The following is a 25,515-nucleotide window of genomic DNA, read 5'->3' on the forward strand; positions in this document are numbered from 1 at the left end:
TCAAAAGAACTCAGAATGCCATTTCTGAGGTTTGTTGGTTGTGTGGTGACGAGACGAGTCCAGCTAGTGGCTCTCAGGAGCAGTCGCTGAGCAGCTCATAAAAGGCTATAGCCTGAAGGAGAGCGTCACAGAGTTCCTCCCCTCCTCTTCTGCTGCCCATCTGGAAGGAATTCCTGTACTTCACCAGCAGATCCTGGGGAAAGTTTATTCTGGGAAGCTTCTGCGTCACCGACTCTGTCATGAGCTGTCGAACTGCCTGCGCCCCGCTTGTTCGAGACTCACCCACCATCAGTCCAAAGTGGCGCCCTACAGCAGTCCTCATCATGTTGAGAACCCTGTAAAGGAAAGGAGAGAATTTCTGGGTCAAGTTTCTGCATGCACGCTCGCTTGTGCAGGATTACAGATGTGACCAGCACAAGTTCAAACCAAATACTTTTGATATCTTTTTTTAACTTCACCTGGGAGGAATGTTGGATTCTGGCAGGGAATTTTTGGGCTCCAGCAGAGCAAAAAGCATGGCCTCCACAGCCCTCATGTGTGCCATGATGGGGAACAGAGCTGTGTTTTGGACTGAAATGGAAGATTTCTCTATTATGTAGAAATCTGCTGATGGCAGGAGGGCCACAACTGAAGACACCTGTTGGCATCACAGAATTAATGAATTATGTTACAGAAACAAAGTTCCAAAACACAGTGACTGTTAGTCTACATTAACGTTCTCATTTAGCTAGACTTTACTAGAAATAATATGCTCTACAAAAGTACTTACATCATGCAAATAAGCAGAAGCCATGTAAGTTCCCCTCAGGAAATTCGGACAGTCCACCTGTTGCCAGTCCAGTACACTCATTCCACGGTCCACGTGTGCCCAGGCAATTTTATTAGTCCCACATATGAGTGACACTATGGAACTGGCATCCTGCATCGGCAAATACAGAATCATGATTAGAGAGCATTATCCTGCTCTTTCTTTTCATAGTTAATATTTTCTTTTAACAGCTCAAGGTTATGAAGTAGACAGTAAACCCTATCACAGTAAAGTCCATCACCAGCTATCTAACATCCTATGATATTTGATTTTTACAATATCATGTATCAAGCATAAAAGTTGGCCCCAAAGATTTAAACTTCTGCCAAAGGAAAATCAATGGGGCTGCGATTACATTTGTTTACGTGGGGTTTAATTTACTGAAGCATGAAAACATTTATCACGTGTTTACAAAAAAAAAAAAAAGCAGGGAGAAAGACTTCTAAGCAGGGTGGCAGATTGTTAGTCTTGAACAGTACACGTGTACCAACCTATGTGCATATCATGTGCACAAAGCCTACTTTGAGTCAGGAAGAACCCACTTATGTGGTTCATAATTCTCATAGATCATGTAATTACATAAAAGAACATCTGTATCATCCAAAATATGGGCACTGTTGACAGAGGATGGCTTATCAACAAATAAAACAAGATTAAGTGCAAACAATTAAGAAAAAAAAAATCCTAGAATTGCCCGTGATCATACAGACCAATGTAGATATTTCAAACACAGATATGTCAAATGTTGATCGTCTATCAAGAAGTGATTTCTGTTATTTGTCAAATAATGATTGAATTGAATTTTACTTACTTACCAAATCACAATAAGATGCCTCAGGGTGATTTATTTTGTAAGGTAAAACACCTAAAATAATACAAAGAAAACAAATCCCCAACAATCATATGATCTCCCCCCAAAAAAACAAACAAACAAACCACACACCGGAAATCACCTGTTAACACAAAGCTCACCTCTAACCAAGACTTGTCGACCTCTGGCCTGATGAACTTGGCCAGCTGTATCCTCACTTTCCTCTCCTTCTTAACCGTCGGGTTGAGAATGGAGTTGAAGACAATGACAGCACTTTTGTGCTTTAGCAGTGGAACATTCACCACACTTTCCAGAGTTTTAAAGGGTCCGTTTTTAGTCCTGTACTCCACAATGTTGAGGGACTTGCGACCTCGCAGCAGCTTTATCCCGGCCAGCTCTCCTGACGTGGCGGTGTTGAGGAGCTGGAGGATAGCGTCTCGCTGCTCTGGGGTGTAGCAGGTGTCCAGCGTTCTGCTCCCGTCGTCCTTGCAGGATTCATTACTGGAGGACAGATTAGCGTTAAGGGTCTCAAAGCTCGCCACGGGAACCCGGCTTCTCCAGCAGCATGTGCACTGAAGGTACCGCAGCTCAGGGAAGGAGCCGTACTGAGGGCGGCAAAACAAACCGGACTGTCCCGCATACTGACCTGGAAACACAACGGGGCAACATGTGTTCAATCTTAGTCTAACGTTTAAGGTGTTAACTTTTACAATATGAGTGTGGAGCTCAGCCAAAGTTACTTAAGGTATACCTGTTCATGAACATTTAAGACCATAAAAGAAGATGCAACTTCTAAAGGCTGGCAATGAAAAGACATTTTACAACTGGCGATACTAGCTAACGACATATGTGCATTAAAAATTCTTACTTCTTTTGACCAGCGACGACAAAACTCGCCTGGCGACCCACATTATCGTTACTTGAAGTTAAAATGAATATTTGACGGTTTTGCTCGCCGGCATAATGCAGGTGGAACAACTTCGCCCTCTGATTGTTTGGTGTCCAACTGTTTTAACTGGTCGGTGTGGCACAACAACACTTTAAATGGTTCCGGAATGCTGCTTAATCCCTCCCTGGCATATACTCGATGTATCGGACGTCGTAGAAATAAAGGCAAAAATAAAGAATTAGATAATTAAACAAAATAAGTAAATAATAATATCACAAATAATAATAATAACTGATAAATAACAGAATGCTTATTTGTCCACTCCCGAGCTGGGTTTATTATTATTTTTTATGTTTAATACATAATGATAAACCATCTTTTTTCGACTGCTGCATTTAGGGGTGAAGGTCTCCAAACCACACATTATAGCAGGTCTTGCTACCATCTTGTAAACCTCCCCTTTCACTCTTGCTGGTATCCTTCTGTTGCAAATCGCCACTGACACACATCTCCACCCACTCCACCCTGCCTCCACTCTTTTCTTTACTCCTCTTGTGCATTGTCCAGTGCTTTAGATGGTTTACCTCAGGTACTTAAACTAATTTTCCTTCAATACCTTTACTATTTGCAGCTTCATTGTTACACTTCTGTCTGTGTCATTCACAAGTATGTATTCTGTATTGCTGCTACTGATTTTCATTCCTCTTCTCTCCTGTGCATACTTCCACCTCTCCAGGCTCCCTTCCACCTGCTTCTTGCTCTCACTACAATTCAATTCAATTCAATTTTATTTATATAGCGCCAAATCACAACATAAGTCGCCTCAAGGCGCTTCATAGATACAGAGAAAAAAAACCCAACAATCATATGACCCCTATGAGCAAGCACTTTGGCAACAGTGGGAAGGAAAAACTCCCTTTTAACAGGAAGAAACCTCCGGCAGAACCAGGCTCAGGGAGGGGCGGCCATCTGCTGCGACCGGTTAGGGTGAGACTACAGATCACAATATTGTCTCCAAACATCGTAGTGCACAGAGACTCCTGCCTCACCTCATCTGCCAACCTGTCCATCATCAATGCAAACAAGAAGGGACTCAGAGTTGATCCCTGATGTAATCCCACCCCCATCTTTTACCCATCTGTCACTCCTGCTGAAACACCTCACCACTGCCTCACTGTTCTCATAGGTCCTGCACCACCCGCAAATACTCCCTCATACTCTGCCACTTGTGACTTCCTCATCCAGTACCACAGTTTCTCCCTTGGCACCCTATCATATGCTTTCTCTAAATCCACAAAGACACAGTGCAACTCCTTGTGACCTCTATACTTCTCCGTCATCACTCTCAAGCAAACTTTCTCAGCATAAAGCCATACTGCTGCGCTCTGATCAGCACCTCTCTCAATAACCTAGCTTCAACAACTCTTTCCACAATCCCAAATTCATCTACAAATCTGAAGGTTGGTGGTTTGCTGAAGATACGTACTGCAGCGGAAACTGCAACAAAAAGCATTTGTCACCTCAACAATTCAAAATATAGTCACAAAATTTTACAGTTGTGCAGCTGGGGCCAAGATGAAGGTCGAGTTTGAAGAGTACTGAGTCAAGGTCATAAAATGTAAGCAGGCTAGTTGACACACAGACTTTTCCCACTTCATTCCTCTGTTTCACTCTGGGTTTTGTAATTTTTAAATTAATAGTGCAATTTGCATCTCCCCCTTTTCTTTATCTGCTGTATGAACGCAGTTGACGATTTATTTTGGCACACCAGATACATCTTATAGACATTTTATTAATATAGTGGCAACTCCCCACAGGAGGTATTTTTATCCGATGTGTAAAAGTACATTTTTAAAGGTGGGTTTTGTCTGTCTCACTGACATCTGCCTATCCAGTCTTAATTCTAGCCCAGGACTTAAAGCAAATGAATGCCACTCGTGACAACAGCAGCAGTTAAATTTAGATGCAGGACAAAAGTCTGGCTATAAGTTTGCAACTGTTTGTAAAACTGGCACATAAGCTTGGAGCTATTCTGGAAAGTTCCCTCCTTTTTCTTGCTACTGCTGCTGACCTTAACTTTAAAAACAAAACTGCTGCTCTCACAGCTTTCGAACAGCGACAAGCCTAGCAGCCTAATACTGTAAGTCAATCACCCAGTAACTGAGTGACGTATGTTTCACTTCCTTTCTCTGTTATTTCTGGATATATGTGTTTGTGTGCAGAACAATAAACTTCATGATGCTGCATTGTTAAGAGGAAATACTGGCCCACTGGCCACGGAGATGTTTGTACCTGCTACAGGGCAGAATAGCTCTGTACTGTGAAGTGTGTAGAGTCAATATGGAGTTACTACCTAGTAGATGTTTTGTTGGGATTTGACTGTCAGCCCAAGAGAAGCAGACGCCCTTCATCGATGGCCACTTCTGAAAGAAATAACAAAATTCTCCTTGATTTGGTGCAACAGCCGGGTAACAACTTGTGTGCTGACTGTGGAGCTCCTGGTGAGTACACTTCAACAGACTCAGGTTTAATTTATAGATTAGCACTGATAGATTTTTATTTATTTATACTTTTTTTTAACTTTCTCTCCAGAGAACATTTTATTTACCTTATTTCACTACGTCACAAGTGGTAATAGACGGCCCATCTGACTGAGTCATGTGCTTTATTTAGTTAACAATATTGTGTCCAAAATATTATTTTATAACCAAGTAAAACTGTAATAAGCTCTCAGAAGGGGAAGAGAAAACTGCTGTATAGGGTGGTATGACCTTATTGTTCCTCCTTTTTTCCACCACTTTTCACCTTCACTGTATGAGGACAGTTAATACAGTGTGTACCTATGTGAAACGAAGACAGAGGTAGTGCAAACAGTGCTTTATACGCTTACTCTTTCGCCTGTTTATCGACTTTATAATTGTGCAGAAAAGAAACACTGATTTTTGCTTTATAATCTTTGTACATTATGGTCATTAGGCAGTTCATAGGACTACTTTTATTTTTTTTTGCACTGTACTTAGTTCCTTCTTATAAAATAAACACTGCGATCACTTTTTGCTCGCAGACCCTGACTGGGCTTCTTACACTCTCGGCGTCTTTGTGTGCCTGAACTGCTCGGGGATGCATCGTAATCTGCCTGCAGTCAGCAAAGTGAAATCCATACGGCTGGATCATTGGGAAGATTCACTTGTAGAGGTATTGATTATTAGCATGAATTCATATGATTAATTATTTATTCATGTTCTCTTAAATTTAGACATTTTCCTTTTATTATAAAGAGGGTGTTGGATACCTTTAGATTTCTTTGATTTTTCACTCCCCCCAGTTCCCTCTGTTATTACTCCGTTACCTCCAGATTTTCATTTCGTGCTTCATTTTAAAATAAATCCTTCTAATTTGAGTCTGTTCATCATGTAAACAATATTATCTTGTTCTAACCTTTATTTTTAACTCTCACATTATGCGGTTTCAGTTCATGCAAGAGAAGGGAAATTCTGCTGCCAAAGCTATTTTTGAGAAGTGTGTCCCGGTCTTTTTCTACCAACCACAGCAGAAAGATTGCGTGTAAGTGACTTTCACTGCATTTGGCACCCATTCATTTCATTAACTCAACGGAAGTGGGAAGCAAAGACAACAAACGGTTTGTTTAGTGAATGGGAGTGGAGTAGTCACGTTTCTCAGGTAGAAAGAGGAACAGCAGAGAAGTGTAAAGGCTCAGTGACAGGTCTACACATTTTCACGGACTTGTTTGTTTTCAGCATTCTTAAGGATCAGTGGATCCGTGCCAAGTACGAAAGACGGGAATTCACAGGAGAAAACATCTACTTTCAAAAAGTGTACAGTGCAGGTAATTATCCTCACAATATTTTTAATTAAAAAAAAGAAACCTTCCCCCGTCAACAAAACATTGACAACCCAGCATTTGTTTTCCCATCAAAGTCTAACCTGCAGTTTATTTGCTTCACCTCTTTGAACTGTTTGATACTCCAGAACTGTTTGAGGCAACACTATGGAAGAAAGGCAAAGACAGTAAGCAGTTCTTTAAAAGCACCTTCCTGCTCTCACAGAAAGACTTCACCCTCAGATACTTCATCAAAGAGGATGTGAGCAGTTCTTCAGTCATAAGACCGTTTAGTTTACAGCTGTATAAGCATTCTTCAGTTGACTCTGGCCAAATACCTCTTTTTCTAATCTTCCTCAATCATCTCATTAAAACCAAGTCCAAGGTTCCCAAAGCTGTCATCAACATGAAGGATCTGAATGCAGTCTTCCAACCAGAGAAGATCGGTCATGCTACCGGTTTGCAGATCTCCTATGTGGACGATGAACGCTCAAAGAACCTTTTTGTGTACCACGAGGACGGGAAGGTGAGGGCATCTTCCCAGATGTATGCTGCATGCTCTTTTCCATCCCACATTCATAGAGTTATACCTTATTTGAGACAATTACTCTTCCTGGCAAAACCTATGTCTATGATCTCTTATAGGTGATTGTGTCTTTTTTCAATGCTATTCGGGCAACACGTTTGGCATACCTCCTGAAGAAAAACCCCACTCTTCAAGAAAAAGACGTGAGACAAACTTTCATTAGGTCATCAGCTATGTAAACCGCTCTTACTTCAGGCTAGTGATGTCTATCCTCAAAAAGCCGCTAAGTAAAATTATACAACCTCAAAGTCATACCTCATACATCAAACGTTTTCTGTAATTAACTACATAGAACTTTCCAATTTAATGGCTTTCTGTTCAAGAAAGTGTGCAGAGGTTTCAAGGCCTCGACCGAAGCCTTGTTTAATGTTCCTTTTAAAGTTTCTGCTCATATCTGCAAGTCTTTGTTACTAATGCCGCAGCTTTTGCTCAGTGATTGTTTTAAAATGACCTTTCACACCCAAGAAAGTTGCTGCTGAACCACAAGTCTTCTGTTTTTAGTACCACGTGTTTATATAATTTTTTTTTGTCTTAGCATTTTGAGAAAGCTCCTTTGCCTTTATTGTACCTAATATCCACTTTAAAACTAGCACAGACTTAGGTCCATAAATATTTGGACAATGAATTTGTTTTTGCCTCTGTACACCACAACCATGGATTTTCAACCAAACAGTCAGGATATGATAGAAGTGCAGACCCCTAGCTTTATTTTAATTGGTGTAACAAAAAAATTAGTATGAACTGTTTAGGAATCACAGCCATTTTTATACACAGTCTTTTCAAATGCTCTAAAGTAATTGGGCAATTGACTGAAGAGCAGTTACATGGCTAGGCGAGGCCTTGTTATTCCATGAACAGATATATCAGATGAAACATGATGCTACTCGCGGCAGTTAAATTCAATATTAATTTCGGTTTGTTCTCTCCCCATTTAAACACATTACATTTAATGTGCTAACCCGCACAACGTCAGCACGGTTGAATCATTCTGGTTGTGAGCTGCTGCTGTTGTTCAGCTCACAGTATTTGTCGGTGTTTCTTTGCACAGTTAAAACATCAGCTAACAGCACATTGCCTGAAGGAGGGATACATGGAGAAAACTGGTCCGACGGTCTGTGAACTATCCGAAATTTTTAACTGGATTTACTGGGTCTACTTATTTTTAGTTTAACTGCCTGGCTAATTGGATTGGTGTGTTTATATGTGTTTTCAGCAACGGGAGCCATTCAAGAAGCGCTGGTTCACGCTGTGCTCAATGAACAGAAAGCTTCTATACTTTAAATCTCCACTGGTAATGAACAGAGATGAAGAACACAGATCTTTGTGTCGCTCATATCTTTGTGAAAATGAAACACCTACATAAATAAATGAAACATAAAAATTTGTCATTTTTTTCCTTTTAATTGGAGATATTAAGAAGTTATTCTAATGCTCATAAAATGCAATGAATAATCATAATGATCCTATTTAGTTGTACCTTGTTTATTTATACTGTTAGGATGCTACAGAGCTGGGTGCTGTCTTCATCGGCACAGAGAGCCACGGCTACTCTGTTTCAGAAACCAGCAGCCGCAACGCGAGGGGAAGCCGGTGGCACTGCGGGATCTCACTGGAGACTCCGGAGAGGCAGTTTGTTTTTATGTGTGAGCAGGAGCAGGAGCAGAGCGAGTGGATAATGGCTTTCAGAAAGGTCATCTCTCAACCCATGACACCAGAAGACTACTCTAGTAGGAATTTGTTGTCCCGTGTGTTGTTAAAATGCATCAACTTTGCTCCTTTGGTTGTCAAGCATTCCTAATTCTTTCTCTTTGCGATATTCAGATGAGGCCAACCTGAGGAGAGGAAAATGAATCGTTTCCTTTTTTGCAAGGAAATTAAAATACCGTTTGGGGACAGAACAGACCTGAAGCTTTTCTCACAAAGACGCGCCCGAACCTGTCAGTGTGGCTAGAAACATAATTAGAGACAGGACCACAGACTGTCTGCAATGTGGAGAAGCTACTGTCACCGTAGAGACTTTGTTTCTCTGTAAGATCCACGCACATTAAAAGCAATGTCTCCTGATTTTGATGCACTTTTGTTGAAATTAATGTCAGCGTTCTTTTGTAATACATTATAAAGTCACTGAAAACAGACATTGTATTTATTAAAATAAAGACTGAAATGGCTATTTTGTAAATATTTTTGTTAACTTTGATGTACTTAGATACTTTTTTGTGTTTGTAGCTGTCTGTGAATTTCTCAAACTCATAATTTAAATACACTTGATAAATAACTGCTTTCTTTCATTTTTTTGTTAACCAGTTGTTGGGGAACATGCTGGCTTTCTTCCTCATCAGTAACATATGTGCAGCTGGGCATTGTATGAGGCATATGTGCCTCTGTTGAGATGTTTTGATTTTAAGTAGCGGGTTCCATCAGGGCTGATGGGAATACCACAACAACCACCAGGACCACATATCACTGTTTATCAATTAGTTTACAGTAATTTAGCTGCTAGCCTTAAAGAAACACTTACTTTATGCTCCATCTCTTATTAAAAGCTGTTTTAATAGTAATATTATTTTAAGTGAACATTTCAATCTAAAAGTTTGATTCTTCCATACACAAGGATATGCTAAAGGCTTAAGAAAGTGTACCAGAAAATCTTCTGTTTTGACAGTTTTGCAGTGCAGAGAAACTTTAATAGGCTACCAAAAGTAGATATATAGTGCTGTGTGAAAGTCCTGACCCATCCCAAGGAGCCAGACTTTCTTTTTTGTGGTCTTGAGTAATATTGTTCTCCAGACTTTTTGAAGTTTTTCTTTGGACACTGGCTGCTTTTTCACTCATGTTCAGTCAGCTGCTTGTACCTGACAAATTAGCAAAGTGACCATTTTAAATTGTATCTTTAGGCACTTCATTACTAGCAGCGTTTAAGAAAAACACACCATTTGTTCCCATTTCTCTAGCTGGGTTTGTGAAAAATGCCAAAGTTACAGAAGACATAAAATAGTCTCCAAAAGTTGATTCTGTTCATCTGGACGAAGCGTTTTGTGGGAGAAACGTTTTGTCACTCATCCAAGTGACTTCTTCAGTCTCAGCTGACTGCAGGTTTCCCCAAATCTTATAAACAGTACATTTGCATTATGACTGAAACCAGCCCACTGAAGGAACAATGGGGTGCGAGGTCAGTTTCTTGATTATGATTATGCAAATTCTCATGACCATTGATCAACAACCACTGATCAAAGAACACTGATCAATGGCCATGAGAACCATTCACAGAGAGTTGGGGAATGGCTGTAATCACAGCATTGTAAGATGGTGAAAGATGTACCCTTAGACCCCCTCCTCGATTCAGAGATGGTCTTTCCCTTTTCACGTAAAAGTGGGGGAACCTGCAGTCAGCTGAGACTTAAGAAGTCACTTGGATGAATGACAAAACGTTTCTCCCACTGAAAACACTACGTCCAGATGAATAGAATCAACTTTTGGAGATTTACTTACCTGGATGATTGAGAATGCATCAAGATGACATAAAATAGTATTTTTGCATCAACAAGGTGATTACCAAAGAGCTAGTGGCCAGAAGCATGACATATTTCACAATAGTGTTCAGTGTGTTCTTAGAAAACTGGACATGTGGAGAACAAAAGAAGTGCCAGGTCTAAAAAAAAAGCTATCTATAGCAGATGAACTGTATCTGAAAGTCATGTTCTTAAGAAATAGGAGAAATATCAAGCAATGAACTGACACAGGATGTGAGAGATACACCTGGCCTTCAGTTGATCAATCTACCTTTTATTGAAGCTTCATCAGAAATGGTTTCAGTGGAAGGGTGGCTGTAAAGAAGCCATTCTTAAGGAAGAGAAACAGGGAGAAAAGGCCGAGGTTTGCCAAATTATGCAGCCTGGACTGGAAATCAGTAGTGATGGAGTCTTATGGAGTGTGGAATCCACCTTAATGCACACAAGGGCAAAATAGCCGAAAGCATCTCAATAAACACCCGATGTCCTTAAAAGAAAACTAAATCACCCCCTGCAGTATAAGGTAGAAGTCTATTTCATAGTCTGTGTGTGTGTAAGAAAAGAAATAACTCAAACTTCTTACCATAAATCTTATTCTGTCTATGTATTACGCAGGTATCGCCGCTTGACTTAAAAAAGAAAAACAGACCATAACCGCCACTCTTTTAATACCTCAGACTTGCACGTGCTGCTTTTTCTTTTCCTCCAGATAGCGCCTTTTGACAGAAATTCAAAGCTACAGGAAAAAGTAAGATCTCTCACTCCACTCCAGTTTCCCAGTACTAAAAAAATATCGCAGATAGAGCTCACACCTGTCTTAATTCAAACCCGCAGATTAATGCCGCACTTCTTGGTCAAGTACATGGGGGATAGTTTTATTTTTATTTTTTTACATGACTTTTTGTTTTGTTTTTAAGTGTTGCGCGAGCTCATCTCGGCTTTACGCACTCAGCTGACCCGAGGAGGGGCGTGGCCGACAGCTAGCAGCCGATGGTGTTGTAACAGTCAAGTTTGTGTGGTTATCTGGCTGTTCGTGTGAGCTCCCTGCTGGCTGTGTGACAGTATGCACGGTAGAGTACAGTAAGAAAGAAGAACAGCGTTTTGTAGGGCTCTCTCTAACCGTGTGGAGTTTGCGTTGAAGCTGAGCAGACGGGGGCTGAAATGCGAACGTAGCTGTTAGCAAGCGAGCCAGGCCGCGTAGAAGTGGCTGGCTGTATCCTTCATCCAGACAGACAGGAGCATAAATGTTGCACACAGACCGGTCTGCCGACGTGGTTGACGACGCCGGGGAAGATGCGCAAAGACGTGAGGATATTATTAGTGGGAGAGCGTAAGTAAGGCTTTAGATAAAGCTGTGTTTGCAGTGTGTTTGTTGACTGCAGAGTCAGCCTTTTAGGGCACACTTTGAATTGCACTGCTGCTGCCAGACAGCTGGACATGTGATGCTGAGCAGTGTCTTCATCACGATGAGCTCTGTATTTGTTTCAGGCCACTCGTTCTGCAACTGCTTTGTGCTTTAGAGGTCTGTATGTGTTATTGGAGCTTATCTTGGCCATGCTATCCCCAACTGTAGCCTTTTAGAGCAGTTAGGCGGATAATTTCTTTTCTATTATTCACCTAACCTCAGTTTACCACTTTGATGGTGCACACTCTTGATGGTATTGCAATCTGATTGCCCTAATTTCACATGTACACTACAGTATACATGTGAATTCACTACACTATCTATCTATCTATCTATCTATCTATCTATCTATCTATCTATCTATCTATCTATCTATCTATCTATCTATCTATCTATCTCCTTGAAAGTTGGGTTCTATCAGGTAACATCACAGCCTTTCAAGCATCTGAATTATTGGAATGTGATGGGCTTTGTTTTACACGTTGGGGTTATGTCTGTGCAGGAAGAAGTACTTTGTCTCCACACGTTTTCTCAGTTTCAGGATAAATACAGTACTTAACAGTTTGGTATATGCTCTTTGTACTCCTGCGTATTCCATTTTTTTATTGTTATTTTATCTGATATCTGACTGGTGGTCATCTTTGAGTTTCAGAAGAGGTGCATCCAGTGATTGGCAACTTTCTCTTTGCACAAGAAATGACAGACTTCCAAAGTTGCTCCCATAAAGTGGGACATCTGGTGTCCTCAGAAATGAAGGCTAAAATTGATGGGTCACACATCTAACCTGTATTTTCTTAAACATCTACAGAAACGTGTCTCAGTAATAATAATACATTATGCTTATGAGTAATGAGGGTTTGCTAAACACACTAAATATGTCTCCTTCTCTCCATCTGCAGCCAAGGTGGGGAAGACCTCTCTCATCATGTCACTGGTCAGCGAGGAGTTCCCAGATGTGGTATGAATGCATTCCTGTTTTGCCAGAAACTTAATCACTTAATAACTTAATGTTACTGTACCCATCTGGGATTAAACGTGCCCACTATTCACCTTATGTTGCATTGATTTGACTGTGCTATTTACGCTCTGTAGCCAGCTCTAAACATCTCTGTATCCCAGGTTCCCTATCGAGCTGAAGAAATTACCATACCGGCTGATGTTACACCGGAGAGAGTTCCCACACACATTGTGGATTACTCTGGTATTTGAAGGAACATTACTTTGTGTGCGTGCGTGTGTGTTTTATAAATAAAGAATTGGAGCATCCTTGTTTTACTTAAGCAAGCTCAACTTCCCTCCACAGAGGCAGAGCAGACGGATGAGCAGTTATTTCAGGAGATTTCCAAGGTGAGTCTGTGGATTTTGCTTTGCTCAGTGAAAAGTTTTCGGGTTCATGTAAAAGCTTAATGCTTATGTGTTGATCTGTCCTGTAGGCAAATGTGATTTGCATTGTCTACGCTGTCAACAACAAGAAGTCTATAGAGAAGGTGAGCTCCTCTGCTGCCAGAATTTCCATATTTAGTTTGTATATCAGCTGAACTGTATAATATGTAAGACTCTGGTGTGACAGCGTGATACTAAAGAATTGGGTTTCATGTCTCTCTGAACTGAGAAAATCTTTTATCGTATCTACTTGTGTTTTCATAGGTGACGAGCCACTGGATCCCCCTCATTACAGAGAACACAGACAAGGACAGCAGGTACATACAGAAATATTCTGGGCTTTTGTTTTCCACCAAATATAAGAAGAGAGTGGGATCAGATTCTCAGTTTGTGCAGTTGTGTGTGACAGGACAGGCAGCTGCAAAATATTAGGTCCTGTAGCAGGAAGCCAAACCTGGTAATTTTCAAGTAGTGGTTAATGTAATGACCTACACTCCCAGGATGATTAATGGTTTTTTTTCCCCCTTACAGTGTCTTCACTCTAAGCAAAAAGCAGCAGTAGAAGTGTCACATTTCACATAAGCAGGTTCACCAAAAAAAGAACTGATATGTATACTCACTGGTCACTTTATTAGGTACACATTGCTAGTACTGGGTTGGAGCCAGTCAGAACTACCATAGCTCTCCCTGGTGTAGACATTCCTCAGCAATTTGCATCTTGTCATTATGGCGTCACACAGTTGCTGCAAATCCATCATGTGACTCCTCCCTTTCACCACATTCCAAGGGTGCTCTATTAGACTGAGATCTAGTGACTGTGAAGCTTATTTGAGTGCAGTGAACTCAGTGTCAAGTGTTCAAGAAATCAGTTTGAGACAATTTGAACTTTGTGACTAGAAGCAGCCAACAGAAGACGTGGTCATAAAGGGATGGACATGGAAAAATACCCAGGTGGCTGAAGTGTTTAATCGATGCTCAGTGGGTACTAAGGGGCCTAAAAGTTTGCCAGCAAAATTACCCTCACACCTTTACATCACCACCAGCGTCTTTGGTCAGCGGTTGCTGTTGTTTAAGTGCTTTATACTGTTGCCTTTCTGCTGATGTTTGAAACACTGGTAATTCTACTCTGACCTCTTGCATCAACAAGGCCTTTTCATCCAAAGATCTGCCAGTTTTCTCTGTAAACCCTAAAGATGGTTGTGTGGGGAAAATGCCACAAACTAGATTCACATGTCTAAATGCATGGTGTTCCTGCCGTGTGATTGGCTGATTAGACATTTGTGTTAAAAATAATTTGAACAGGTATACCTAATAAAGTGGCTAGTTGGTGTATATCAAGCAGTTATTGTCTGTTAATCACTTTGCTTTGTGGTGTTGACATTTTCAGGGTTCCCCTGATCCTGGTGGGGAACAAGTCTGATTTGGTGGAGCACAGCAGCATGGAGACCATACTTCCCATTATGAACCAGTACAGTGAGATAGAGACTTGCGTTGAGGTGAGACAGTCACCACTCTTATTGCTGCCACCATTTCTCAACAATAAAACACAGAATGGCAGATTGCAAGAACAATCATCTGCTTAGATTCAAGTATTTAAATAGTTTGCTTCAGACAGTGGACATCAGTACATTCTTCTATTTTGTGCTGAACCTAAAGAGGAAGAAACACAACAGAGTTAATAACAATTAATTACAATGACCTTTGTGCAGAAACTTCCATCTTTACAGGAACAAAGAAGAACGGCATTTTTTTTCTCTTAATAATGACATCCACACTTTAGCCATTGTTGCTTTTAAGGGATCTTAACAGACATGTCATTTAAACAGTTAAACAATTAAAGTCTTGCGGATGTTAATATAGAAACAGAGTTGCTGCAGTGTGATTGGCTAACTTGATATTTAAGTATAAACTAGGGAGGATAACAGCCTAAAGATAATCTTTGCCACTTACAGTATATTGACTATTGTTGTCTTGCTTGTAAACACTGACCTAATTTGGCCTGTTGCATTTGTGTGAGTGATGCCTTTTGGTTCCCTTTTTTAATTCTTCCTGAAAATAGTGGTATTTCTGCATAAGTATTTAAATCTAGGAAGTCAAACAACTGTAAAGGGTCACGAGTTTAAACCATAACCTGTTTAGAACTTTAAATTCAGCACGAATTCAACTCCTCGATATGAAAAACCAAAAAACCCTCACCAGTTTCTACCAAGTTTGCTTTCTGTTGAAGTTAGTTCACTACCTCCTGACACCTGTGGGTTTTTTTTTTTCAGTCTGTTAATTGGAGCGGGCGCGCCGCTCAGACAGATCACGTGTGTTAATAGCCTGTCTGGCAACTACTTAGTCACCAAAATACACACACACACACAGGTAGGTAAACAGGGATGACCCTTTGCTGACTGGACTGTTTGCTCACAGTGCCGCATATAATACTTATGAGATCAAGAAGCCTCACACTGCGTATTAATGGGGCTTTCAAATGAACCACTTCGATACCAGAACTGCATTACAGCACTGAACAGAGTGTCTGTGTGTGTGCACATGTGTGCACATTTTCTTCTTCCTTGTTGTTTATAGTGTTCAGCAAAGAACCTGAAGAACATCTCCGAGCTTTTCTACTATGCTCAAAAGGCAGTTCTCCACCCCACTGGTCCCCTCTACTGTCCAGAGAAAAAAGATGTAAGGATAAATGTACACTACATGACTCTTGAGCTGTTTAGTGTTCTGAGTTTGTTTTGCATTAAGGGCTGGATTTGAACTCTTAGCAGAACCTGCTTTTGTTTAAAGAACGTTTGTGTCCCTGATTTTTCAGATGAAGCCACTTTGTGTAAAAGCTCTCACTCGAATCTTCAAAGTGTCAGACCTAGATAACGATGGTAATCTCAACGACAACGAGCTCAACTTTTTTCAGGTAAACTGGTTAAAATAGAATATCCAGGCGGTCTTTATTGTTCCCTCCTTTCGGTGGGAGACGCTGAGCTAATTCAGATAACAACATTTGCCTGTCTGCCCATAGCGGACGTGCTTCAACACCCCGTTGGAGCCTCAGGCGTTAGAGGATGTAAAAAACGTGGTGAGGAAGAATTTAATTGATGGCGTGTGTGACAACGGCCTCACTCTTAAAGGTAGGAGTGATGGGACGTATTTCTGATGCTTATGTATATACACGCTCGCCTCACAGTGGGATTCCTGAGATTTATTTATTTTTCCTCTCCAGGATTTTTGTTTCTCCACACGCTGTTCATTCAGCGAGGACGCCATGAAACAACCTGGACAGTACTCAGGCGATTCGGATATGATGATGACCTGGAGTTAAATCAGGACTATCTCTTCCCTCCGTGAGTTTTACTTTGACATCTAAGCAACTAAAATCTGCTCCTGCTCTTGCACCTCATTGTATTTCCATTCGTCTGTTGGTTTGTGGCACTCTGTTGAATCATTTCCTTCCGTATTTGCTTGTTTGATACATTGTTAAAATATGCTTGCATTTATTTTATGTGTTAAATATGAATAAATGTTATTTCTCCCTCTCTAGGTTGAAAATTCCCCCAGACTGCACTACTGAGCTCAACCATAATGCCTACCTCTTCCTCCAGAGCGTCTTTGACAAACACGATAAGGTACAGTCCTGTATATCTGGTTCTGTATTTATGTTGGCCTTCACCCTGATGAGACACAAACAAGAAGTTGCTGATTGACATTTAGGAAGGCACTTTCCCACAGTCAAGTGTGACCACCTGCTGAGGTGTGATGTAACTCCTTGCAGCTGAGGAGGGATTGGCAGGGAGAATTAGCCATGAGGTTAGAAGAGTCAAAGAGTGAAAGTGACAGCTTGTGTCAAGATCTGCTTTCTCTCATAGTGATTAGTGTCCCGCTGTGAATGTGTGCCTTCAGTCTGTCATGTTTGTTTTCTCAGGTAGAAGTGACAGCCAGCCAGCTTAGTCCATTCTTTTTCTGAAGTCTATCAAACTAGAGCAGTTTGTTCAGTGTACATTCACCCACAAAATCCCACAGGAAATTATTCCTGCCACGAGCACCCTGTTCGTTATTTAGGTGTAGCTGTACACAGTAACTGATCCTTGTGTCTGTTAGGACCGTGACTGTGCCTTGTCACCAGAGGAGCTGAGGGACTTGTTTGATGTTTTTCCCTACATGCCCTGGGGGCCAGATGTCAATAACACAGTTTGCACTAATGACCAAGGCTGGATCACCTACCAGGGGTATCTCTCACAGTGGACGTAAGTAGGCATTAAACTGGTGTCCATGTTTATTTGTTTCTGCTTGTTGATTGCTCCGATTGACTGATCAGCCACAACAGTAAAACCACTGACACCTGTACAGAAACCTTTGAAAATGGCATTTACAAGGACACAGTGTAAACCAAACATATCCCTAAAGTAATGTTCCTCCCCGGTGGCAATGGTCTCCCACTTCCAGTGCTTTTCACCACACTCTAAAAAGCACTGACAGGAGAGAGCATAACAAAGAGTCCAAAGTTTTCATGTGGCATCTGAATTGAGTAAGCTATCTGCAGGATCTGTCAGGGAAAGCCCAAATAATAGAGGTCCCACCCCACAGCTCTTGAAACCCTACAGCCAAATTCTGATACAGGAAAGTCCTTGCCCTGATGGGTCAGGACAATTCAGGGACACAACGAAGAACTATTTAAATAATAAACTGATGATTTTAATATTGTCATTTAAATATAAAATAATATTAGTTGCATTACTGTATATGAGTTCATGTGTCTTAACTTCAGCTGCCTTTTGTTCAGGTTAACAACTTATCTGGATGTCCAAAGATGTTTGGAGTATTTGGGGTATCTTGGTTACTCAATAATTGCTGAGCAGGAGTCCCAAGCTGCAGGAATTACAGGTAAACTCTACCATGTAATCCTCATTTAATCACAAAACTGTTTTAAGAACAGTTAAATGGTGTAGTTGACTCTGTTGGACTGTGCACAGCAGCTGTCTGAACTGATCCTCTGGTACTTGTGTTTGTATGTGGTTTCCTTCGTGCAGTGACCAGGGATAAGAAGATTGACCTGCAGAAGAAGCAGACCCAGCGCAGCGTCTTCCGCTGTAATGTTTTTGGAGACATTGGCAGTGGCAAGAGTGGCTTCCTACAAGCCTTTCTGGGTAGAAACCTCATGGTAAGCAGAACTAAGCACCAGCTCAGCCATCCACTACACCAGCATTGCAATAGCTATAGAATGAGCAGTGCACATAGGCATGCAGTAACATATTGAAGAGGTATTCAGAAAGGTGTTTAGCATGTTTAAGTGGGGTGTATTATGTGAGAGGCTTAGATTGGGCTGCCTGAACTGGATTTCAGGCTTTGCCATAAACATGTTTTGCTTTACCCTGACTGACGTGTTTACTCTGAGACACAGCAAGTATCAAAAAAAAGTTCCAGTAAAAAGGTTTATTTAAATGCCTTAACTCTGTACATTTGGGATTATGTCAATATATATATTTTTGCATTGCTGCATGTATTGAAAATGTCATTCACATCATGTTTTAATTAACGCCAGATCCTCTTCTGTCTTCTCAGCGCCAGAAGACCATTAAAGAGGAGCACAGATCCTACTATGCCATCAATACAACCTATGTTTACGGCCAGGAGAAATACCTTCTCGTGAGTATCAAACACACTGCTTTAATCATTAATGAAAACACATGACGGCACATATATCTTCTATCCTTGCAGTGTGGACACTGTCTTCCAGGCAGATTTTTTTTTAACATAAAGTTACTCTAATTATTTCTCATATTGGGCACTTTAATGTAGCTCCTATACTTTTATTACACATTATGTATGTGCTGACCTTCAGTAACGGTACAAATACATTTTGTACTGTGCATGTACCGCTGTGTCTTGTACGTGAGGTTGTCAACTGTGATCCATGAAGGCCAGCCCAGCTTGAGGTTGGCTGTTCTTAGCTCGCTCTATGTAAGCTTCTTATCATGCTCGCCTAATGCTTTTGTCAAGCCAGCATTTGTACTTGCTTAACAAAGGCATTAGCACTGCTGTGCCTATTTTGACAAAGTGCAAGCACAGTGCATGTGCTGTAGGGATACAGAGGAACAGTTGTTGTAAAGTTGTAGGAAAAATATCGAATACCATAGCAAACTGGCTTCTTTTAGATGGCAACATTTAGCAGATGAATCTCAATAGTTGAAATGGTATTGATTTGCACATTGACTGCACTGTTTGTTTTGACACTGGTTAAAGGACCTTTAAAAGGTTCACCCTCCAGGGTGGATTCCACTCCCTCTGTCCTGGCATCCATAGTGAAGCACAACAACCCTGTTTGTCTTGGCACTTATAGGCAGCTGGAGAACAAATAATTAATGAGTGTGATTCACTCTGTTGTCCTTGGATGGTTGTGTGCTTCTCATCACTTTGGTTTTCATCACTGTGGGTTGGTTTTTAAACTGGTTAGATACTTACTGTACAGTAGTTAACTAAAAGTAAGTATCTATCTATCTGACTTTGACCATTTTCCCTCTGTAATGTCATGTGCTTGTGCACTTCTGGGTTGCACTGGTTCTGCTTACAGCACAGCTGCTATTTTTAGATCACTCCCTGTACAAATTCCTCAACTTGTGTGTCTGCAATTTCATCATGGACATCAAACCTGCACTGAGACAAGACATCAATGTCTGTGTCAAACAGAAACAACAAAGGTCTATGGGGCCCTCTGGTGATCTGGTCATCAGATCTGGAGCACGATGAATGTTCATTTTATTTTATTTTTTTTAATTTTTATTTTTTCACTTGGTTGCACTCATTAACTTGGCTAGCAGGGTAAGACAGGGACACACAAAGTTGCTGGTCTAAGGGAAACCAGCACTTTGTGTGTCCCTCACCAATGCACTGAAAACACATTTTCTTGTACACTTCTCACTGTGTACGGATTTGTGTCCCTGCAACTTTTACCCTAAAATGAAATTCATTCCAAGAGTCGCTGTTTCCAAACACTAGATGAACTCCAACGCACCTCCTAGACACACAAATTTTAAAAACTGGAATTCTAGGAAGCAATTGAAAAATGCCAGCAGCACTGCCGAATGAGATCACATTAAACTGAGTCAAACTCAGCATCTAACATAAAGTCCACACACATTCTACAAACTATTTAAGCAACTGTGACCACTAGGGATGTGCCACCTTGAAGTCAAATTAAAGGAACTAAGGTTCAAACTCAGCTGTGTTCCTCTAGCTTAGTGGATTTTAATTAAGAGATTTAGAAAAGAGAGTATTTCCACTTTAACCACTTAATTCTAACCACCTTACCTCTCCAGCTTCACGAAGTGTTTCCTGACTTCGACTACCTGTCTGACTCTGATCTGGCCTGTGACATCGTCTGCCTAGTCTATGACGTCAGCAACCCTTACTCCTTTGAGTACTGCGCCAAGGTTTTCAAGGTAAAACTGTTTTTAGTGTTCACATTGTACCAAAACACAGATGTTTGTCCACTTAAAACAAAAGACCACCACAACCATAATCATTCATTAACGAGTCTTTCTCCTTCAGCAATACTTCATGGACAGCAAGACGCCATGTATGATGATTGCAGCAAAGTCAGACCTGCCAGAGGTCAAGCAGATGTATGGCTGCAGTCCTCTGGAGTTCTGTCGGAGGCACAAGATGCCCCCGCCTCAGTCTTTCACTTGTAACGCAGCCTCAGCACCCAACAGAGACATCTACACCAAACTTACCACCATGGCAATGTATCCGTAAGTATGCAGAAATTTGAAACATCAACCTGACTGTAAATGTGATACTTTGTTACGAGTCACATTTTCAGATTAGATTCCCGAAAGGGTAAAAAGGTAACTAAGAACATAGTGAATTGTATTTAATTCAGAGAAATCCAATTATTTATTAGTGCTAACTGAAGTTAATCCCACTTAGCTGTCTTGTCTGTTATTGGAGGGCACTGTCTGAGTTTTAATTGAAGTGCATCTTTAGTTTCGCAGCTCTGAGATGAGCTTAGCCGACAAATTAGAATGAGAAGATTTGTGGAAAATATGTTTTTCTTCATGATATCCTGTTTTTATTTTTTCTATTTATATATTGTTAACCCTTTAACTATGATATAAGGATATGATGAGTATAAATCATCACCCAGAAGAGGAAGATTTATATGCATTTATTAACTGCAGCTGTAATCTCATAGTTTTCTTGTTTCCTGCAAATGATTACATAAATCCTATATTATTTATGTTTGGTAATTTTTATTAAAGCTGTTGGTGCTGGATGAGGTTTTTAACACAATTTAGAGCATTCTTTATATCTCCCTCGGGTCTGGAAATGCGGACCGACAATATAGTCCTCTAAATCCTTCGCTCTGGCTCCAAACATAAGTTTTAGAGGATGTTGTGGTCTGAGGTGATGAAGTAGCTGAGTCACAGTTCTCGTTTGCTGCTGTAAAAGGAGGCAACTTGCAAAGTTTTAATTGTGTTTCCTGTAGTCCTTGAGGGTTTTCTGCCCTTTAAGACCCAACTGTAGAAATAAATCTGATGAATCATAGAATACTCCTCCTCCTCCCCCCCCCTATGGTTAAGATTAGTCTGACAGTTTAAATACAGAGCTGTACTCTGTGTAATATTCCCAGGTCCCCTCTGGGGATGCTCCTGCTGTCTGCAAGTGTCAGTATTTGTCATCATGCGCCTCACTCGACACGCATTAATGCACTTCACTGGTCTCTGGACATGTTGCTTTTAGTCTGATGCCACTGTGTTTTCCACTGTGGATACACGGGCCTCCTGCTGAGCTGTAATAGTGATCTCTCCCTGAGCATCACACTCATGCCATCAGTCAGGCTTCACTTTACTGTCAACGTAAATCACCTTGCTGCACGTTGTGCTACTATACGATTGCACAGAGACTTTAATCTTGAGGAGGTCAACTTTATTGTCTGAGATTCAAGTGTTTAAGCTGGAGGCGCCTCCATGGCCAATGCCTTTTCTAGTGACGGTTTCAGGTAGATTGAGATTTGTTCTTTTGCTTTTATCACTGTTTCTGTTTTCTCAGGTTTCTTAAAAATTCTTTAATTTGCTTGAATTTTCTTTTCTTTGTTTTTGTAGAAATAATATTTAAAAGATCAGCATATTAGGTAACATTTTCTTTTTCTCTCAAAAGGAGAAACATTTAGCCTTTTATCAAGCTGCTTCTCTTGTGATCTGAACTACACTGGAGCCTTTTAATGGTGGCGGCCTCTTTCAGCTTTTAACTTTGTTTTTGTTTGTCGTATGTGTCCCGTTTGTCTGTATGTTTGTTGGCGTGTGTGCGTGTACGTACCCTGTGTCTCTCCTCAGCCACGCCCGGCTGCGCTGCATGTGCACTTGTAACCGGTGCACATTCTGCTTGTGTCAGAACTTCCTCAACTCTGAGCTGCTGCAGACGGTCAGGGCCAAACTCTACGCTGTCGTACTCCGAAGGTCTCTTACAAACTTCTCTTATCTTTGTTGACGTGTTGGCGTTTATCATTTTTATGTTTTTCATGTTTTCATTTTTAAGCTGCTTTTTTTTTCTCTGTGGCATCATCATTTGTAACACAGCAGCAGACCCGGCTGGTTGCACCAAAGGGACCAGTTCTTTCCCGTTAATTCTTAATCGCCAAATTCGAGGATGGTGGTGAACCTTAACTCATCCATGCAAAAACCTCATATCCTCATTCCTATACAAATGTACAGAAAATATTCGATTTGCTCAATATTAGTAACTTTCCTTTGGAGCAACATGAGTCTTCAGTGTTGCTGTAGATCTGTTTAAATGCTTCTCACGGCATATATGATGCTTGCTTCTGTCTAATCTGATTTTGTTGAAGTTCCAGTCTTTCATACTTTATTTCTTATACTGCATTTATACTGCTGTTCTGTAATGAAGAATAGAAAGGCCATTAAGTTTACTCGCTTTCCCTCTACAGTCCTTTTTAGTTGTCCTCATTTCGCTCATTCTGTTTTTTCATCTCAATCTTGATATTGCTTTCTTTTTTTATAAAGACTTCATCATCATCATTTTTTTCCCAGTGTTTGACTTCAATCTGATTGTCATTCTGTTGGTATCAGCTTTGCATATGTCACTGTGCCTCAGCCGTCTCATCTAACAGAGTTGTCACAACTCATTTCTGGTCTCGCTGTCTCATGCATCCGTAACTATAAACCTCTAAGTCCCTCATCTGTTTGACTGGCTTTTGCTTCAGCGTCTCAATATGTCACAGCTCTCTGCTTGTTCTGTCATCCGCTCATCAATATTTTCTCAATGTTCATTTCTATGCGATCCTTCTTTACAACTAATGTCACTGCTTATTTGATCTGTTTGTCACTTTTATTGGAAAGTTAAGAGCTAATCGGGGAAGAGAAATAGTTTAATTTTTGTTTCGATGTTAAAGAGGATGAGATGTCTGTGAGTCACTTCTGTCCTAGTAATGAATTATCTGTGATCCTGTTCACACTTAGTTTTAAAATGCATCATCTTGGGTGATCAGTCACAAGTTGACGGCGTTAAATCCAGATGTAATAAACCAACAACAACACACGAGTCACTCAAACAACCTGCCCCGGTTGTCTGGGAGAAACTTAGCCGCATGTCTTTTGTAGTGTAGTTTGCTACTTAAATCAGTTTAACTCAGTGGTTTTTCCCATGCTCATCCACCACAGGCGTACCGGTCATATAGTCAGTAACACGATGTGAGTTAAATCAGACACCATGAATACACATGATGGCGACAAATGTAACTACATCTTAGCTGTTTTAACCCAGTCGCACAAAAATGAATTTTAAAGCCAAGTGAAAACAGGGTTATGTGATACGGAAAATGAGTTGTTTTTTTTGTTTTTTAACTCTTTACATATGTCTCTACACTCTGCATCCCTCTATTTAACAGACACGTTAGCCAAGCGGACCTAAAGAGCTCGACCTTCTGGCTGAGAGCGAGCGTTGGAGCCACGGTGTTTGCAGTGCTGGGATTCGCCATGTACAGAGTGCTGCTCAAAACGCGGTAATCCTTCAGCATTCAGTCCAGCCCTCACTACCCGGGGTACATAAAAGCTAATTTGACCAGTCGGAAGTTTTGATTTTCCTGTTTTCATTGAATTAACTTTATGGAAAATCACTCATAATTCTGTTGTTTAATAAGCCCCGTTTAAAAAAAAAAAAAAAAAGAGATTTATGTGCAAATAAGCAAACATTTAGGTTTTGTTTTTTTGCATTTTCATTTCTGTTTCTCTTTGGGGACGATACAAAGAAATATTTAATTTTCTACCAAATGCTAATTTGCTCAATCTGTCCTGTGCAAATAAAGATAATATATTTATATGAAAAGAAACAAGGTTGATTAGTCATACTGAGTTACGTAAAAAGCTATTTTTTTTTTTTGGTTGCTTGCTGATATGATGAACAATTTAGTGTCACTTTCAGTACGATAAGGCTTGTGATGTGTACCATATGCAAGTAATTCTTTAGAAGAAGATGTAAATACTGTATATAGCGTAGACTATGTGTACGTTTGATTTATTTGTGTCTAAAAGGCCACTTTTGAGTCACATTTCAGCACTGACTGCAGAGCTATTAACAGCACAATCTTTCATCATTATCACCTGGCAGAAATGAGGATTTCCTTTAATGGCCAAATGCCTGGATGCACATTATTTTTTTTAATTTTATTTTTTAAATGTTTGCTTTATTTTTTTTATTTTTTGTTGCTACCTGAGCGGATCAAGATTATATCAGTGGAAGTGAATGTGTGAAACGAAAGGTCTGCTGCGCTCTCTCATGTCTTCCTATGTTGGTCACTTTACATTTTATCTGTATGTATGCAAGTACTTGTCATAAAGTTTGCATGCTTCAAACTTTTTGATGACAGTTCAGTGATTTAAGAATTATTGTAGCCCAACGTCTTCACAGCTTCTCCTCATTGCTTGTAAAGTCCCCAAAATCGAGGACTCGCTGATCTCTCCTGGTTACAAAAGGTGTAATAATTTTCTCTAGATGCTCATTTTCAACCACATGCAGCTACTTGCTTCACTGCTTGGTTTCTGTATTCATTCATCCCTGCCTTTCCAAGAGTTTACATTGAATAAATATATCTGAACAATGTGGTGTACTGGAGTTATTTTATTCAAAGATTTTCTTTTTTTGAAAGTTGTTATCTCCCGAAGACTCTGTTATTTATTCACAACTAATTAAATTATTGAAAAACAGTAACTTTATTCATGCTTTTATATTCAGGATGTTTACTACACTATTAACTTTCCTCTTGTCCTCTTCTGGGCCT

The 25,515-nt window shown here is 40.4% G+C and overlaps 3 protein-coding genes across 6 annotated transcripts; 2 read left to right on the forward strand and 1 right to left on the reverse strand.

Moving 5' to 3' along the window:
- Window positions 1-16: 16 nt before the first annotated feature.
- Window positions 17-2,665, reverse strand: tefm (transcription elongation factor, mitochondrial). Its single transcript, XM_005748955.1, has 5 exons — window positions 2,488-2,665; window positions 1,781-2,265; window positions 770-919; window positions 459-637; window positions 17-335 (listed from the first exon to the last, which is right to left on the reverse strand). The coding sequence occupies exons 1-5, from the start codon at window positions 2,528-2,530 to the stop codon at window positions 74-76; spliced, it is 1,119 nt and encodes a 372-aa protein (XP_005749012.1). The 5' UTR covers window positions 2,531-2,665; the 3' UTR covers window positions 17-73.
- A 2,239-nt stretch (window positions 2,666-4,904) lies between these two features.
- Window positions 4,905-9,103, forward strand: LOC102202073 (arf-GAP with dual PH domain-containing protein 2). 3 transcript variants are annotated; one of them, XM_005748957.2, is made up of 11 exons: window positions 4,905-5,009; window positions 5,573-5,703; window positions 5,981-6,072; window positions 6,267-6,355; window positions 6,499-6,611; window positions 6,729-6,875; window positions 6,995-7,078; window positions 7,984-8,046; window positions 8,149-8,226; window positions 8,434-8,662; window positions 8,757-9,103. In XM_005748957.2, exons 1-11 carry the CDS (start codon window positions 4,922-4,924, stop codon window positions 8,783-8,785), a joined length of 1,143 nt encoding a protein of 380 aa, XP_005749014.1. In that variant the 5' UTR covers window positions 4,905-4,921; the 3' UTR covers window positions 8,786-9,103. The 3 variants fall into 3 exon arrangements, with proteins under 3 accessions (XP_005749014.1, XP_005749013.1, XP_005749015.1); XM_005748956.2 differs by having other exon boundaries at window positions 6,499-6,875; XM_005748958.1 differs by lacking the exon at window positions 4,905-5,009 and adding an exon at window positions 5,314-5,369 and having other exon boundaries at window positions 6,499-6,875.
- Window positions 9,104-11,378: 2,275 nt separating this feature from the next.
- rhot1b (ras homolog family member T1) lies at window positions 11,379-24,403 on the forward strand. 2 transcript variants are annotated; one of them, XM_005748959.2, is made up of 20 exons: window positions 11,379-11,774; window positions 12,749-12,807; window positions 12,969-13,050; window positions 13,153-13,196; window positions 13,283-13,336; window positions 13,497-13,549; window positions 14,620-14,728; window positions 15,807-15,908; window positions 16,042-16,140; window positions 16,246-16,354; window positions 16,447-16,567; window positions 16,765-16,849; window positions 17,322-17,467; window positions 18,004-18,104; window positions 18,251-18,381; window positions 18,783-18,866; window positions 20,537-20,659; window positions 20,769-20,971; window positions 22,556-22,678; window positions 24,127-24,403. In XM_005748959.2, the coding sequence occupies exons 1-20, from the start codon at window positions 11,738-11,740 to the stop codon at window positions 24,242-24,244; spliced, it is 1,983 nt and encodes a 660-aa protein (XP_005749016.1). In that variant the 5' UTR covers window positions 11,379-11,737; the 3' UTR covers window positions 24,245-24,403. The 2 variants fall into 2 exon arrangements, with proteins under 2 accessions (XP_005749016.1, XP_005749017.1); XM_005748960.2 differs by lacking the exon at window positions 22,556-22,678.
- Window positions 24,404-25,515: the final 1,112 nt, after the last annotated feature.

The sequence above is a fragment of the Pundamilia nyererei genome, unplaced genomic scaffold, assembly GCF_000239375.1.
Source record: "Pundamilia nyererei isolate P.nyererei 1_Seehausen unplaced genomic scaffold, PunNye1.0 scaffold00234, whole genome shotgun sequence".
In the NCBI taxonomy this organism is placed as follows: Eukaryota; Metazoa; Chordata; class Actinopteri; order Cichliformes; family Cichlidae; genus Pundamilia; species Pundamilia nyererei.